Source organism: Canis aureus, chromosome 4, assembly GCF_053574225.1.
Source record: "Canis aureus isolate CA01 chromosome 4, VMU_Caureus_v.1.0, whole genome shotgun sequence".
Classification (NCBI taxonomy): Eukaryota; Metazoa; Chordata; class Mammalia; order Carnivora; family Canidae; genus Canis; species Canis aureus.
In genome coordinates this window covers 21,344,463-21,361,198 of record NC_135614.1, presented here as the reverse complement: position 1 = coordinate 21,361,198, position 16,736 = coordinate 21,344,463, and the positions used below count along the sequence as shown (strand labels likewise).

Here is a 16,736-nt window from a genome sequence, read left to right as displayed (position 1 = left end):
TTAGCAGTATATGGCCGATCTTGTTTTATTTATATTTAACCCCATTCCGTTCTCCCTCACCCAGATAGTTTTGAAGCAAATCCCACTTTATTCTCCAGATGTTTTAGTACGTAAGAAAAGGGCTCATTTCTGATTCATCTCTATTCCTATAAGATGTTCTTGGTTGAAAATATTTTCACATGTAATTTTAGTGTTAACAATTTGAGTATATTCACACTTTTTCCTTCTAGGGACTGGTTTGGTTGAAAGACAAAGAAGCAACACATTGTAAACTTTGTGAAAAGGAGTTCTCACTCTCTAAGAGAAAGGTAAGGGAGATGGGAAATGAGTTAAAAAAATTTGGTGCAAGCGTGGATTCTAACTTTACTCAATTTTTTTTATTTTTCCATTTAAAGCACCACTGTAGAAACTGTGGGGAAATTTTCTGTAATGCCTGCTCTGACAACGAACTGCCTTTGCCTTCTTCACCAAAGCCAGTACGGGTTTGTGATTCCTGTCATGCATTGCTGATCCAGAGATGTTCGTCTAATTTGCCATGAGACTCCAGAACGAAGTCCTTACATATGAAAGTACCTACAATGAATGGTTTATGTATGAACCATGTATATGATGTATTTAGATAGCCCTTCTTAAGCAGCTTTCAGACAGTATTGGTACCAGTTTTATCTTCCACGTATTTCAACTCATGGGAATTAGTAGCTGTAGAATAGCTCCTGTTATTCAAAAAGAACTTTCAACAGGGCATGCTTTAAAGTAACTTTAATTCCTAATTGATGTAATAGTCATTTAACTTTTAATGCCACTAAAAAGGCCAGAAAACATAGCTAACACACATTTGCCTTATTTTTTAAAGGCCTTCTTAAAAATAGGGGTTCAGATTGTTTTATTCTACAAATTGTCAAATTGGTATTTGATGGTGCCTGTAATTTTAATGCACTTTAAAGCTTCAGAGTTCTCAGATCAGAAATGCATTGAATTTTTACAAGTATTCGTATTCCAGTTCAACAGACTTGCTAAGATTTCAACCTTAATTACTTGTCCTTTCTGCCCCACTTCCTTTTCCCATTTTGCATTAGAAAAGGCCACTATTTTATCCTATAAAATTTCCTTTCGATCCTTCTCTAATCAGTGTATTTATTGGTATTTTTCAGATATACTAGGTTAAAGAGGTATTATTTTACCTCAACTTTTTCCTTATTTTAGAAGGAAGTTATTTGAAATTATTACTTGCACAGCTTTCCATATGCTACATACACCTGACTCACTAAATTCCTAATTTTTTTAGGGAGGGCTCAACATCTCTATAAATGAAAAAAATGTTTACTAGTAAGGGATTATAGGCTCCTGATTGATTCTCCTGGAGAAGCATTAAAGGAGAAATCTAGTTTGCCCCATAGGACTGAAGTAAAAATTTTCAGATTTCCATTTCAGTAACTTTTAGGAAGCATTACAGTGCAGTGATCCTCTACTGCACATATGTATACAGTGAAATATTCACCATTTACTGAGTGCCTAGAGCCAGGATCTTGAGCAGATGAAGATGTGGTCTCAGCCCTGCCATGAAATACATGAACTATTTCAAGCATGAAAGATTCAATAAACACTAATCCCATTATACCATACTTGTAGCACACCAAGAATATTTAAATGTTACCCTCGTAAAATTAATCCTTTAAGCAGCATTACCACTCGGGAGATGACTTTTTCCCCTTTTGGTATTAATTTCAGCCATGCACTTTAAGCCTGTGAACCTTTGTAACAGATCAGATAGGAATCTTTGATTAATTCCTAGGAGCATTGTCTTTAGTGAGTTAATCATGGCCACTCTCTTCCCACCTCGAGGTTTGTCTGTAGGATCCTTTCCTCAGAGTATAAATAGTTTCAATAGGGTTTAAAAATAATTTTCTAAATTGCCAAAGTATGAAATCAGTATTTTACTTGGATTTATTTTCTTCATATTCACTTAACTTTTGAGGTCTTCAGTTAGAACCGCTGTACAGGTTTTTAAGGTGGTCTTTCTTGAATGCTGATGGAAATAGTCGAGATGCATTATATTCTTGAACTGTTTTGTATTGATGAGTAAACATTTTTATGATTGCTAAAAATGAGAATAAGCAAATAGGAAATTTCAAATACTAAGTGTTTTTTTATTGTGATTAGTACAAATTTTAAATCGTGATTTTGCTTAAATTCCAAGGCTGGATTTCATTTGACAAACCATGATTTTCAGTCCCCCTTTAAATTCCTTGCTATTCAGAACTGTTTATCATCATTGGTTTTGGGTTTTTTGTATGCAAGCTTTTATGACAGCAATATAATTTGCTTCATTTAGTTTGGGCTCTTATTTAAAAGCCATTTATACTAAATTTTGGATTTTGTTATAAAACTTCCAATTTGTATTGTGAACTAATTTTCAAGATTTGCCCTCATAGTATTTATCTTAATGAATTTCACATATCATTCTCTTGTCTAGCCAGTACTACCACAATAATGCTATCACGGTGCCAAGGAATTGTGACTGTAATTCTTCTACTCTGCAATGTTTTAAAATGTGAATTTTATAAGCCAAATAAAAGATATGAAAAATTAATTAAGCCTTTCGAAGAACTTGCATTACAACTTTTATACCGTAACTAAACATTTTAATAGGATGGGTCCTGGGAAAATAAAACACGGGATCTTAAAAAAAAGTAAGTGGTAGAAGTCTAAATGTATAAGATGGATCACTACTTGAGCTAATGGGCTCCATTTAAGCTAACAGTACAAAATCACTACTTAGGTATGTCATTTTGTCTGATAGTCACTTGAGTATCTCCTACCAATTGGATTTATAATCAGTAACCGACAAAAAACATTCTAGGACAGATATTATCTCCCACGTTGATATTTATTACATTAATAACATTTCTAGCAAAAACAAGTAACAAGGTCAATAACTGAATTCACATTGACAGGTTTCATTTTGATCCATTAGCCAATTTGGAAAAAAGCCATATTGATCAAAGGGATTAAAAGTAAAAAGCACCTTTTCCTTGCTACATATAGTATTTTTTTTTTTTTAACACAGTGGCTCTAAAACTCCAAACAGATATCAAATGCAAAATCCAACTTCCAGGACTCATTTTAATTAAAACTATCACATGGACTTGTCTCTTACATTTGTTTAGTCATTTACACAGTTATTAAAAAACAATATGCTTTATTGGGTAGGAAAACTGAAAATACAGCTGAGAGAATTATACTCCATAGTAAATACTTTTGTAGTGAATTCTCATGTCACTGAGAACCTTAACCTAGTCTAAGACATTTTGAGATAACTTACAACTATCACTTTTTTGGAAACATTTTTTGGTACTTCAATCAAGTGCTGAGTGAATTTTATTCTAAAATCTAGGGCTAGAATTTAAACTTCCAATATTCTCATCCCCAGTAACACAATTATGAATATTCAGAAATCTAGATACCTCTTAAGATCTTCAACATTTCAGAGCTATGCCTGATAAATGACATTTGAAAAAGAATGTAGAAATTAGCTGAATTTATACTCCTGAAAACACCTACTCATCTTTAGGATTTATATTTACAGTATTGTCCAGGAGAAAAGAAAAAAGTTACACTATTTTCCAAGTTCTATTTCAGATGTCTGCTTATTAATAAGACTTGTAGTTTATGCAAACGTGAACCATTGTCCTCTAAAATTACACTATACTACTTCTTGTAGAGCTAATAGTAAAATACATCAACCCAAATCTTATGAAAGCAGCACATCCTTAAGGAGTAACTAGTATATAAAAAGTATCAACATCAGTGGTTTGAATATAAAAATTTATTTTTAAGTCAAAGTATGCAACAAATAAAACCTACAGAAAACAGATTTTCCCATCACAATCTGTTGCTTTACCAAATAATATTTTGAAAACACATTCCTTCAGTCATTATAAAGTTCTTAAAATACAAAAGAAATTAAATCTGTAAGAAAGTCTAGTAGACCAGACGCTGTTGTCAGGACTTTTATCTTGGTGGTTATGCTTTAATACATGCCACGCCATCCACCTCCACTCATGCCACCTTGCCCATAGTAACCGCCACTGCCTCCACCACCACGGCCTTAAAAAGAAAAAGTCAAGAACTGTTTTACCAGGAGATAGCAGCACATACTTCATTGAATATGTCTACACACATGGGGCTAATCAATCAAACCACAGTAACCAAAGACACTTACCATAACCACCCAAGCCATCAGGAGTACCATATCCTCCACTGTAATTGTTACCCATTCCCATTCTTCCAACAGATCCATAACCTCCCTGATTATCTTTAAAAAGGGGGAAAAAAAAAAAAAAAAAAAAAGGTTGAGACTGATTGCTAACTGTATAATTCTACTCATTTAAAAATTTTACCTACCCATTCCATCTCTGCCATAGCCGCCCATTCCAGAACCTCCCATTCCAGAGCCACCTCCAGGAGTAGAATTCAAGAAGAGTTCAATGTACCGATGTTCTTGAAGATAAAAAATAGTAAAAGGGAAGGAATGATGGATCAAATTTATCAATAAAAGCATAAAAGATAATTAGCTAATATTAATGCTAAAATTAATCTGAAATTATGTTTATGGAGACTTCCTAAATCAGTAATAAAAATGAATGCCAGATAGGGCTAAAACCTAAACTACCAAGTTTTGTTCAAACTGTACAATCTTGAACAAGTAAAAAAGTGGTTGGGGTCTTTGCTTTCCTTATCTACAAAAAGGGCTGATTCATTAGTTCAGAACCAATTAGCGTGCTTCTTAAAAATACATTCCATGCCCAAAAAAGTGAATTAGAATCATGAAAATAATGTCCACGAAAACTTATTTTTTACTGAGTACAAAGTGATTTTTTTTGTCACCAGATTTAGGAAGCATTGGTCAGGGAAAAATTTAATGGTTTGAAATGTATTTGATGACATGCAGAAATAACAGATGGGTTCAAGAGTGGTAAATTTGCAAATGGCACAGGAACTCAGGCAAGTACCAAGTAATACCTATTTTCCCTCTTTAATAACTTAAGCTCAGATAACTGGTTAAGAATGGAGTCTGAATTATCCCTTCAATAAAAGCCCCCTAGAAAGCCATTAAAGTCTGAACTTTTTTTTTTTTTTAATTTTTATTTATTTATGATAGTCAGAGAGAGAGAGGCAGAGGGAGAAGCAGGCTCCATGCACCGGGAGCCCGACGTGGGACTTGATCCCGGGTCTCCAGGATCGTGCCCTGGGCCAAAGGCAGGTGCCAAACCGCTGTGCCACCCAGGGATCCCAAAGTCTGAACTTCTTAAAGGCCATATGGTTTCAGATCCCAGTGACTGCCAAGAGTTACTTAGATCCTGTAACATCTTACATTTGAGGAATTACAAACTAGTTATTTTATAAGCAAGCTCACACTAAGAAATGAAATAGCAAGCCATGGATACCACTTACGCATGTTATTCTTATCTTTAGACATGGCAGCTACAGCATCTTCATGTGTCACAAATTCTACATCTGCTTCTCCTGTTGCTCTGCCATCAGCTCCAATATCAATATGCACTCGTATTGGATTTAGTGGTGAGAAGAACTAAATAAAAGAAAGCACTTATTAATTTTCTATTTACAACTTGTTTCTTATTCATTCTACTTAGATTATTGAAAATAAGTTCAATAACCAACCTCTCTACTGCCTTGTATTACAAGGCTAACAAATCAACTACAAAGGTTCTGGGAATATAAGCTTATACACACTTTCTTCACTTCCAAGAAAGAAATTTCAAAACTGTTTAAAGGATAAATAGGTCACCAGAGCCTTAGAAACATGTGCAGAGAATTAAAGTGCTATGATTCAGGACCAATGGAATTTGACAAACTGACACAAACTGTATATGGATAGCTCCCAAAATAGATCACTTAGTTCTAATCACAAGTTAACCAGAATGAAGCAATCCTAAAAGGTACCTGGAACTTAGACCAATCAGTTCCCGATAAGATCTATAGCTTAGTTTCTTTTAGAGCTAAATAGTAAACAGTCTTGGCTTTGGAGACCAGTGGATCTCTACTACAACTACTCAACAGGTAAATCAATGGGTGTGACTAGATGCACATGGGCTGAAGTCTGCAGATACGAAACCAACCAGTTTCAAATGAGCATCTACACCCATTATTTTTAACACCTTCTGTTTCTAATCATGCCGTGGCTACAAAGCTAAACAACTAAACCTCATGACTTTATTTTCTTATGAAAAGGATTTTGATATTAAACTATAAAGAAAAAGATGAGAACATTAAGAATGCTTCAAAATTAGATACCAGGATAAAATACAAAGTCAGTAATAAATTACTAAAATCACTCACATTAGCAATGTCATTTTCAGTTGCACGAAAAGGTAATCCTCTCATATGTACAAAATGTCCACCATGAAAACCTGAACTTGCATCACCAGCTCCACCATAGCCATGTCCTCCCATACCTAAGAGAATAAAATTTCCAAAGATTATAGAAACTATTGATACACGTAGTAAAGCGTTTCAACAAAACCTTTTCCCCTATATTCTGACAGTCAATAAATCCGTACAGTTGTTCTAAACATGGACTCACATCAATGTTTACCTGTACATATACATCTGTATAAAGCCCCACATACGTATGCACTAAAATATGCTCAAGTTGATTATTTCAATCAAGTCACCTCACCTATTATTACCACTAAATGACTGTAAAATACTAACATACACCTGAGTATGACTTAATTTACCTCTTCCATCTCTCATTCTGTCATCAAAGCCATCGTTTCCATAGCCATAATTATTATAGCCACCATAGTCATCAAAACCTCCATAACCTGCATAATTTAATGAGAAATACATGAATATACTTTCAAGAGATAAATTTCATAATCCAGTAAAAAAAAATTTCATAATCCAGTTTATAAAATCATTTTGTGGTAAGCAGTATGGTTATATTATTACAAGTTTACAACTCCCAACTTAGTGCATGTGGAAAAAGAAAGCAGTTAGTAACATTCAGTGGAAATAAAAAATCTCAAAAGGACGCATTTAGACATTAAAATTAACTCTCACCCTGATGTCAAACAAATAGTGTCAAAATATGCCAATATCTTCATTCTAATTTCTGTATAAACTTATCTAGGTGCCAATATGTGCATCAATCAAGTCCCATAGCTGGCCACGGGAATCCGTATTTTCATGAACAGGTTTTAAAACCCAGTAGGTACTGAAATTACTGCCATTTCTGTATTTCTTGACAAAGTGTCAGGAATATTAAGAAAATGACAACAGAACCTTTGTTCATTAGATACACATACCACCATCATATCCATCACCTCCTCGTCGCATTCTGTCATACATACTTCCACGCCCAGCTCCATAATAACCCCCTCTTCCTCCTATCGGTCTATCATATGGTCCCGGTCGCTGGCCCAGCAATCTTCTTGGTGGATCATAAAATCCTTTGATTTCACTTCTGCTACTTCTGAAGATCTCAATATACCTATTTAAAAATGGTTTAAGGTATAGGTTTCAGCATAAATGTATTAGAATGAATAAGATATTGGGCAAAAATGCAGTAAGTTTTTCTACATCTAGGCACATAACCCAATTTAAATTGCCTAAATACACCATAAATTAACATTTTTTTTTACACCTACAAACTTAAATAATTAATATTTAAGTTTTACATAGACAAACTAGTCACTTGAAAACAATTCATATAATATAAATATAATTTTAGCTTGTTTCCTTTAGTACATGATAGGTGTTTAGAAAAAATAGCTGATTAAACAAAAGCATCTATCAACAACATCCTACAGAGAAATGGAAACAATCTAATTTTAATTTAAGCAAACTATTAGCATTAATTCCCCACCCAAATCTGTAGTTTCCAAGTTAAATTTAGATAATTATCAATTCTTTTAAACTACCCCAGAAAAATGTTATTGTAACCCCCCCATTTAAGCAATAGTGACCCACAACCCCCAAAAATAAAAATTTAACACCATCCCAAACTCTCCATCCCCACCTGTGCCCTATTCTTTCCTTGTGTTTCCCCAGAGCATTTTCTGCTATCTCCTTTGAAGCAAACTGCACGAAGGCCTCCCCTGTGCTTCTCCCCTGGTAGTCCATCGTCAATGTTATCCCATTTGGCACGATTTCCAACCCTTTAACCCAAGGACAAATAACCCCATCAAGGGGAACAGTGTTAAAGGCTGAAACATTCCCATCTGAATCAAATATTTAAAACAAGTCTAAACAAAACAAAACAAACAAAACAAAAAAGCTTAAGTTTCCCATCACCCCATAATACAAGCGGAAGATTTTTTTCAAATATTATTGGATTACATATTTTTTTTGCAACCAGTGTCTTTTTAAATTATGCTAAAAGCTCACCTATGTTACATTTAAAAAGCTGAATCAAATTTAACTATTGCTCCATATGATAATTCATGGTTCATTTCATCATACATAATTACTCTCAATTAAGTTTATTGCACATTAGTTAGGTTTTACATATTCTACACATTCTATACTGAATATTTAAGTGGAGCATATTTCATAACTTAATACATTAACCAAGATATCATACTCAAAAGTCCCCCCCAAAAAATGGGTTTTACAAATTAAAAACTGAGTAATAATAAAAATATAAAATTAAAATACTACTAAACTTTGACTAATACTAGAGGTACCTTGAAAGAACTGAACTATTTCCTCTTTGCTGCAACCAAATGGCAGTCCACGAAGTCGTACTGTCCCATCACTAGCGTCATTTGGACCATTATGTTTCATAACCCAATCCATCTCAATAACGTTTGATTTAAATGCTATAAAAAATAAACAAGCACATAAAGCAGTCAATCAAAATATACTCTTGCTACAGGTACTGAAGAAACACCACTCAGTGGTGCAAAACAGGAAATATGTGGCTTGTTGACAATGCCACAGTTCAAAGGCATGACACTTTCCATTTTGGGATAGACAAAAAGATTGGGAAAACTGAGTGAAACCCAACTCCTCCGACCAGAAAGTACCAAATTTCTAAGAACCAAGTTTTATTTAATGCTGAATCTTAAGAAAACTTCATCTTGATGTCCACTTCAGCCTTTTTCCTCGTCTCTCAAATTTTCATTCACATTTTTCAGGTTTTACTTCTTATTCATTGAATCACTTTGTAAATTCTTTAAAACTTAACTTATTCAAAAGCTGCACATAGCATCACTGTCTACTCACAGTAAGAGGCTAAGTCAAAAGTTCAAGGAGTACTTTGGTTATGTCATTTTTCTAACATCAAAGTCTTAACTTTTTAGATGCATTTTAATTCTAACACATCAAAATTGTTTTTGAAGGAGGAAAAACTTTATTTTAACTAAATCTAAACACTCCTCAAAAACGTTTTAAAATGAATTAGGGTGAGCTTTAAAACTGAGGTAAGCCACTCAAAAGTGAATGCCTTCCAACAGTACCAATGTTTTTGGAAGCTACCTGTTGGGAAGTTATAGGAGATAGTACATTAAAAAAAAAAAAGTCAATTCACTGCTTTACTTTCAAACACAAATTAAAAAAACAAAACAAAACATAATACATTCACATTTAAAAAGTATTTTAGGGTACAATGAGAAGCCCTCCTAGCCCTCCAAAAAGAACCCCTCCACATCCAGTTCCCTTCCCAAGAGACAACCATCTTTTCTTTTAGAATTCCAGAACAGTTTAAAGAGGCTAATGCAGAAGTCCTTCAGCTGCAGAAACTTACCAGACCTTACAAATTCCACTAAACAACTGTAGGAATCCTACTCACCTGAGCATTTCAAACCTTTCCCTCACCACCTCCTCCCCTGTAAACAAAACAGTTTGTTCACTTGATTCCTTTACGCTTCAAGATATTGCATAACCATGTTCACTAATATTTGATTTCACACCATCTAATTATATCAGTCCAACAGGGAGAACATCTGCAAGAGTAAAATTTTTTCCCTAGGATCTGTGCATTTAAAATGACCTAAGGTAGAAATTTTCCAAATGTGTTTATTAATCAAATACCTCTGGCATATGAATCACCTTTGATACTTGTTTTGCGGTTTTTAAAATTCTGGGAGTCACTCTAGACAGAGAGGTCCAAAGTGGGAAGACTATGATTTTTGTATCAGAGTTTACAACTAATTTTTAGGCACACCAATACCAGGAATTTTTGAGAGAGAACTGGTTTTGAATCCCTATTCTGCCACTCACTGGCTGGTTGATTTAAGCACACTTAACCTCTGTATTCAGCTCTAAAATATAGCAGCGGTGCCCATACCTTGCTGGACTGTTTTAAGACTCAAATCATTTATTAATGCTAAGTCTGCAGTATGGTAATCATTCAATGGTATAGCCATTCTTATTGGATTTTAAGGGATCCTGTAAAACTATTGAAATATACCACAAACCTTCAAGAATGAAAAACTATCTTGAGTCTTAAAAGGAAATAAAGATAGAAGTCATTTCCAAAGTCAACATAGGCTTAAAGCTTTCAAGTTTCTTAGGACTTGTCCAAGATAGAGGAAAAAAAGGAGGATTTTGGGAAAGGTTTACTAGAACATGTGTTAGGAAGGTAAAAAATACTGTTCTAGAGTAGTCCTGAAAGACAGAGACCCGGAAATCAGTTTGGCAAAAAAGTTGAGACATAGAGTGTATCCTACCATTTTCTTAAAGCAAAAACAAAACACCCCCCCCCAAAAAAACTTTTTAAAAATGACACCAACTTCAAAAAAAGAAAAAAGAATGGCTTTCCCATAAAAGGTGATTCAAGGGGATCCCTGGGTGGCACAGCGGTTTGGCGCCTGCCTTTGGCCCAGGGCACGATCCTGGAGACCTGGGATCGAATCCCACATCGGGCCCCCGGTGCATGGAGCCTGCTTCTCCCTCTGCCTATGTCTCTGCCCCCCCCCCCCCTCTCTCTCTCTCTCTGTGACTCTCATAAATAAATAAAAAAATAAAAAACAACAACAACAACAACAACAATCTAATCTGTTGTGAAAAGACCTTAATGTGTGATGCTTCTTCTCATTTAGCCCATTTCTTTCTTCATTGTAAAGACACTTTGGGGAACAAAAAAGGATGGAAATTGACTTATCTTTACTATAAAACTTAAGCCCTTTCCAAGAAACACTAGCAAGCAAAAGTAGTTTTTTCAATCAGTCCATACCAAAGAGAACTATATAAACAAAGTATTAAGTCTGTAAAAACCACACAAGGCAATTTTAACTTGAGGAAAAGTTCATCAGATTCAAAAGACAAACTATTTTATAGGATGACTCTCCACCCAACATGTATCATGTATTAATAAGAGTATGCATCTTAAAGCCACACTAGACTTCTTCAAAATTCAAAATGAGTCTAGAATTCTAGTTACAAAACAAAACCAACAAACTCTTGAGACATACAAAAGACAATCTGCTCTAATACATTAATAAAGTGTCTCAGAAACTACCTGGAATTTATTAATTATTCAGGATAATCCATCTGAACCTTTCTTTGCAACAGTGTCATGACTAATCTTAATTCTGCTTTAAGACTTCCCAAGTGTTAGCACCAATTAAAAAAAAGTTGAACTAAGATAACTGTAGTCAGTTTTGAATGAGACTTTAATTTCCTAAAAGTTATGCTAGGTCAAAGAGACCAGTCACAAACGTCCACATTCTGTATGATTTTTAAATGGGTCAAGTCTGTTCTTTGTAACACAGGCATATGCTATCTCCTGAAGCATAATACATAAAAGTTACAGTGTGATGCATCAAATAACTTTATAAATGGAAACCCACTCGCCCTAAAAAATGAGAATGAACTTCAAACTCTGGCAAAAAGTGGTAATATGTCTAACTAAAATGAAAAATTTACATCATTTCCCCTTCCCAATGTGCTCGGTCCTTAATTTTCAGTAGAAAAAAGACAATAATACCTAAAGGGAGGTGAAGTCTAAACTTACAAAGGAGTTTCTTTCCTAAAACAAAGTAACCATCACCTACTGCAGCTCAGCCACTTGTTTACCCAAATAAGAACACGGTTATTAAAAATATAAAGGCAATTAGCAACCAAGATGGATTTCCAGATTGTGATGCAGATGAAAGAGAGCAGAAAAAAAGGGTTTCTAGGGTAATCCAATTAGGAAAGCAGTTTTATCATGAACTGTATCACAGGAAACTGGGCTTTTTCAAAGACTACTAAATTCAGACCATCTTCAACAACATAAAAGTTTTTTCGTTTTTTTTTTTTTTTTTTTTTTTAAAGCTGAAAACGGTAGGTAAGAGTTCTTGTAAAGATTCACAGCTGTTATTGGAAACTGTTACTCTCAGGCCTTGCCTGTCACTTTTGTATCCTATTCAGTAGAAATTACCAAGTTCTCTCCTAAGGACCAAAAATCATCACCCTACCATATGACTGGGCTTTCGGTTTGTCTTCTTGTTGAGTAGGCTTATTTTCTAGGTCAAAATATTACCACAGTCCTATACCAAATAAAAAAACATGCTCAGCTACCAAAAGAAAAATTAACGCTAACTGGATGCTGGATGTATTTTACTTCTACAACCTCCTTGCACAACGTGTAATCTTTGGAGATTTAATACTGAAAAGCCAATAACTCAATTCCTACACAAATTTATGCCATCACGGATTGTTTTAACCGTCTCCTAAAGGTAAAACTCCTACTTAAATTATAACCCAGTATGTGCCAAACTACACAAAACCATTGCCAAACCACCCACCCCCGCCCAAAAGTTCAGAAAGCTCTATCATAATTCACTGGGCCCAGACGACCTATTTGAAATAGGCCCATTTCACATTCCTAGGACAAGTCACCCGCTTTTTACTGCTTACAAAACAAACTACCCATAAAGTCTTTACGTTTAAGATAAACGTCAGAAGGAATAAAAAAAAAAAGAAAAAAGAAAAAAGAAAAACCAAAAACACCCTTTGGAAAAATAAGTACGTACTCTTTTCGAAGTTCCAAATCTGGAATATAAGGGCCGGCTAAGCGTCCTTTATTCCTCCCCGGAGACTTTTCGTTTATCTAGCTGCCCTAGAGACCAGAGAGCTAAGGAGAGTACGCCCCTTCCCCCCCTCCCCACACCCCTCCGTCCGGCAGCCAAGCTTGGCTTTAAAACCTTCGCCACCGGGCGGCGGAATTACAAAGGAGGCCGTCTGCCTCCTTTGTCCTGGATTTGGGAGTTGAGCGCCTTCGTCGCCATTGGCTTTCCTCCCCCAGCTCCAGCCTCTCTCATCTTGGGAATCTGCGTCAGAAGTCACTCGCAGTCCCGCCAGCCCCGGTAGCCCAGCCGAGACTGCGGAGGAAGGGAGGCCGCGGTGGGAGGCCAGGCCCATCCGGCGCCATTTCCATCGGGAGCGCGCCCGCCAGCCCAGACCGCCCCCCCCCACCCCAAATGCCCAGCCTTTCCCTGCTCGCTTCGCTCCCCACCCTCATCCCTTCCGGGGCGCTCTGACCTCCCCCCCCGACCTTCTAAATCAGTTTTCGGAAGCTGAGGGGCAAAAAGTAGTAAGAGAGGGGAAGGGCGGGAAGCCGAGGTGGCCGCGCCACCGTACCCAAGATGGCGGAGGCCAAACCAGCAGGGAAAGAGGGGAAATGCTGGATGACCCCCCACTCCGGGCCTCAGTTTCGTCCACCGAATTTCACCTGAGCAAGTGTTCCCCCCGCCCCGGCAGGCCGCCCTCCGTGAAGTGGGAGATCGCCTGGGAGGCGTAGTGTGGCCGCCTCCGAGCGGCGACCTCCACACTTCCCCCCCCCCCCCGCCTCTCTTTCGTCCTTCTCCCGACTCAGCTCTTGAAACCACCAGCCCAACCTACCCCCTTTTACTTCAGATACCCTGTCGGGCGACAGTAACGCCGACTCCGGTGCCCGCGGGGTCGGTCGTGGAAGAGGGAAAAGTCGCTCGCCTCGTGTAGCGCTCACCACAACGGTTCTTTCAACCGTCTCCGGCGGCGGCAACCGCTAAGGGAGCTGCGCAGCAGAGCGACTGGCTTGGGGGGATGGGAGAGAGCGAGCGAGAAGGAGGGGGTGGGGCGAGAGCAACGGAGACCTGCCGGCCCGCTCTCGCGAGACCAGAGAGGCGAGCCCGCCTCGGTGCTGGCCGCTGGAAGCGCGCGTGCGCGCTGGTGGGTTGACCAGTTTGTTGGGGGAAAGAAGTGGGGAATAGCGGAGCTAGTCCAATTAGAGAGACGCGGGTTACCGTAAAACTGTTAAATGCGCAGAGCCCACCTTTCCGCCCCGCTCCGGAGGATGTGAAGTGGCAGTGGTAGTTCTGCCAGTGTGTGTGTGTGTGTGTTGAAGCGGTGCGGAGAAATTCTCCGAAGGACAGATTCCATAGAGGCCCTACCTACCCTTGCCCCAGCGTCACGTGCGGGGAAGGGATGCCACGTGGTTCGGCGGCCAAATGCGAAGAGGGCTTTTCTTGGGAGGTTTGCGTTATGCAGTAAAAGTAAGTGTTTCCCCGCTGCGAAGATACAAGAGTGTCCTCCAGACTCTCATTTGGGCTTAGTCCGAGGCCCCTCCTCCTGGTACTAGGCGCCGGCCCCGCCCTCGCCCTCCTCCCCTCTCGGTTTCCCTCTAGCTCGTCTCGAGGGAAAGTTACTCGCTTTCTCCTGTGCCTGCCTTCCTGTTTGCTCGCTCCTGCTTTTCAACTCTTCACTTTGTATTGAAGTGTAATTAACGTACAGTGTTTATATTACTTCTAGGTGTACAACGCTGGTGGCACAATTCTATACTCAAGGCTCACTAGGAAAAGTAGTCACTGTTACCATAGCCTTTTTTTTTTTTTAATTAAGATTTTTATCCATTTATTCATGGGAGACCCAGGGAGAGAGAGGTAGAGACACAGGCAGAAGGAGAGGCAGGCTCCACGCAGGGAGCCCGACGCGGGACTCGATCCTGGGACTCCAGGATCACACTCTGAGCCAAAGGCGAATGTTCAGCCGCTGAGCCACCCAGGCGTCCCACCATATAGCCTTATAATACCGACTATATTCCCTATTTTGGGCTTTTCACCTCTGTGACTTATTTTGTAACTGGAAGCTTATACCTCTTAATCCCCTTTATCTATTTCACCCATCCCCTCTGGCAGCCACCTGTTTCTTCTCCCTATTGAGTTCATTTGTTTTTTGTTAGTTTCACCTCTCCTACTTTATAACCTCAGTGACAAATTAGGCACTCATGATTGACAAGTTCAAGTTGTTTTCTAAATAGGGCTTTGCATTCTTGAAAATTGCACGTACAAGTGACACCTAACACCTTTGGGTTGTGTTGTCCTACCGCCAAGGTCTTAAGTGACACCGAATGGCTTTTTTTTTCTTTGTTTTCTTTTTTTTTTAAACATTTTTTTAAAATTTTTATTTATTTATGATAGTCACACAGAGAGAGAGAGGGAGGCAGAGACACAGGCAGAGGGAGAAGCAGGCTCCATGCACCGGGAGCCTGATGTGGGATTCGATCCTGGGTCTCCAGGATCGCGCCCTGGGCCAAAGGCAGGCGCCAAACCGCTGCGCCACCCAGGGATCCCTTTTTCTTTGTTTTCTTTCGTTCTTTCTTTTTTTGTTTTGTTTTGTTTTGTTTTGTTTTGTTTTGTTTTGTTTGTTTTTAAGCCAAATTCCTGTGGGAAGGTTGCAGGGCGGTTCTGTTAAAGAGATCAATGCAAGTTAAAGTGCAAATGTAGGAACCGTTTATGAAGTGCAAGGGAGGAAAGAAAATGAATTTGAACACAGGGATGTTTCTGTAGGTTGGAAATGTGGACGAAAGTAGGATGCAAACCTTTCGTTTCCAGCCAAAGACCTATTACAGAGACTGGGAAGCCCTTGAGGTGGGATAAGGTGGGTAAAGGGACGTTAGCAGTGGAGAAGCTTGAATAATGTTTTACCCCATGAGATCTCATGTGTAGGGTGGAGACAGGAGATCAGTTACCTGCATAAAATGGAAATTTCCATGTCATGGTTTAATTCACCCTCAAACCTGCTTTACACAAGTGTGGGACAGTAAGAATTGTCTAGGTCATAGTGCCCTATTGCTTTTCTTGAGCCGGCTCCCTCAACCTCTTAGAGAAAGGGGGATGGGACAGTGTGGTCATCATTACAAGACACAGAAAAACAAAATGTAACATTTTGTTACAAAACCATAATGAAACATTGTGGTTCACATTTATTAAGAGCTTGCTTAAGCTAGTGCTGTGCTCAATCCACTGAATCCTTAAGATCCTAAAGGAGCATAATTATTGCTCCCATTTTACAGATGAGTTGCCTGAGTTTGAGAAGTACAGAAAGTTGCTCAAGGTCACACACTTGGGGATCTCTGGGTGGCGCAGCGGTTTAGCGCCTGCCTTTGGCCCAGGGCACGATCCTGGAGACCCGGGATCTAATCCCACGTCGGGCTCCCGGTGCATGGAGCCTGCTTCTCCCTCTGCCTATGTCTCTGCCTCTCTCTCTCTGTGTGTGACTATCATAAATAAATAAATTAATTAATTAAAAAAAAAGATATGTATATATATATTTAAAAAAAAAAACAAAAAAGGGTCACACACTTAGTGACAGAAGCTAGGATTTGAATCTAGATGGTTCTTACTCCAGGGGCTAAGATCTTAAAGCACTCAGGACCTTCTTTGGGTTGCATATAACTTAACTATGCTTTAAGGGAACAAGCATTTTAGGCAAATTGAAGTTACTTCCCCTAACAAACATTACCA

General features: G+C 38.3%; 3 protein-coding genes across 19 annotated transcripts in view; 2 read left to right on the top strand and 1 right to left on the bottom strand.

Annotated features, from left to right (window-relative positions):
• RUFY2 (RUN and FYVE domain containing 2) overlaps positions 1–2,590 on the top strand; it is a 53,097-nt gene extending 50,507 nt beyond the window's left edge. For 6 of the 7 annotated variants that reach the window (XM_077894737.1, XM_077894732.1, XM_077894738.1 and 3 more), the window contains 2 exons: positions 231–308; positions 396–2,590. In XM_077894737.1, the coding sequence (XP_077750863.1) occupies positions 231–308; positions 396–539 (222 nt within the window). In that variant the 3' untranslated portion in view covers positions 540–2,590. The remainder of the gene's footprint in view (positions 1–230; positions 309–395) is intronic. The other variant, XM_077894734.1, reaches the window with a different exon arrangement.
• A 278-nt stretch (positions 2,591–2,868) lies between these two features.
• On the bottom strand, positions 2,869–14,084 carry HNRNPH3 (heterogeneous nuclear ribonucleoprotein H3). 9 transcript variants are annotated; one of them, XM_077894750.1, is made up of 10 exons: positions 13,961–14,084; positions 8,712–8,846; positions 8,045–8,183; positions 7,332–7,516; positions 6,762–6,848; positions 6,361–6,476; positions 5,455–5,590; positions 4,405–4,500; positions 4,223–4,315; positions 2,869–4,107 (listed from the first exon to the last, which is right to left on the bottom strand). In XM_077894750.1, exons 2-10 carry the CDS (start codon positions 8,821–8,823, stop codon positions 4,031–4,033), a joined length of 1,041 nt encoding a protein of 346 aa, XP_077750876.1. In that variant the 5' UTR covers positions 8,824–8,846; positions 13,961–14,084; the 3' UTR covers positions 2,869–4,030. The 9 variants fall into 9 exon arrangements, with proteins under 9 accessions (XP_077750876.1, XP_077750873.1, XP_077750877.1 ...); XM_077894747.1 differs by having other exon boundaries at positions 13,855–14,058; XM_077894751.1 differs by having other exon boundaries at positions 7,377–7,516; positions 13,855–14,058.
• Positions 14,085–14,144: 60 nt separating this feature from the next.
• PBLD (phenazine biosynthesis like protein domain containing) overlaps positions 14,145–16,736 on the top strand; it is a 44,315-nt gene continuing 41,723 nt past the window's right edge. For 2 of the 3 annotated variants that reach the window (XM_077894742.1, XM_077894741.1), the window contains exon 1: positions 14,145–14,163. Coding sequence is in view for 1 of the 3 variants with exons in the window: in XM_077894743.1 (XP_077750869.1) it covers positions 14,442–14,486 (45 nt within the window). In the remaining 2 variants the exon portion in view is untranslated. The other variant, XM_077894743.1, reaches the window with a different exon arrangement.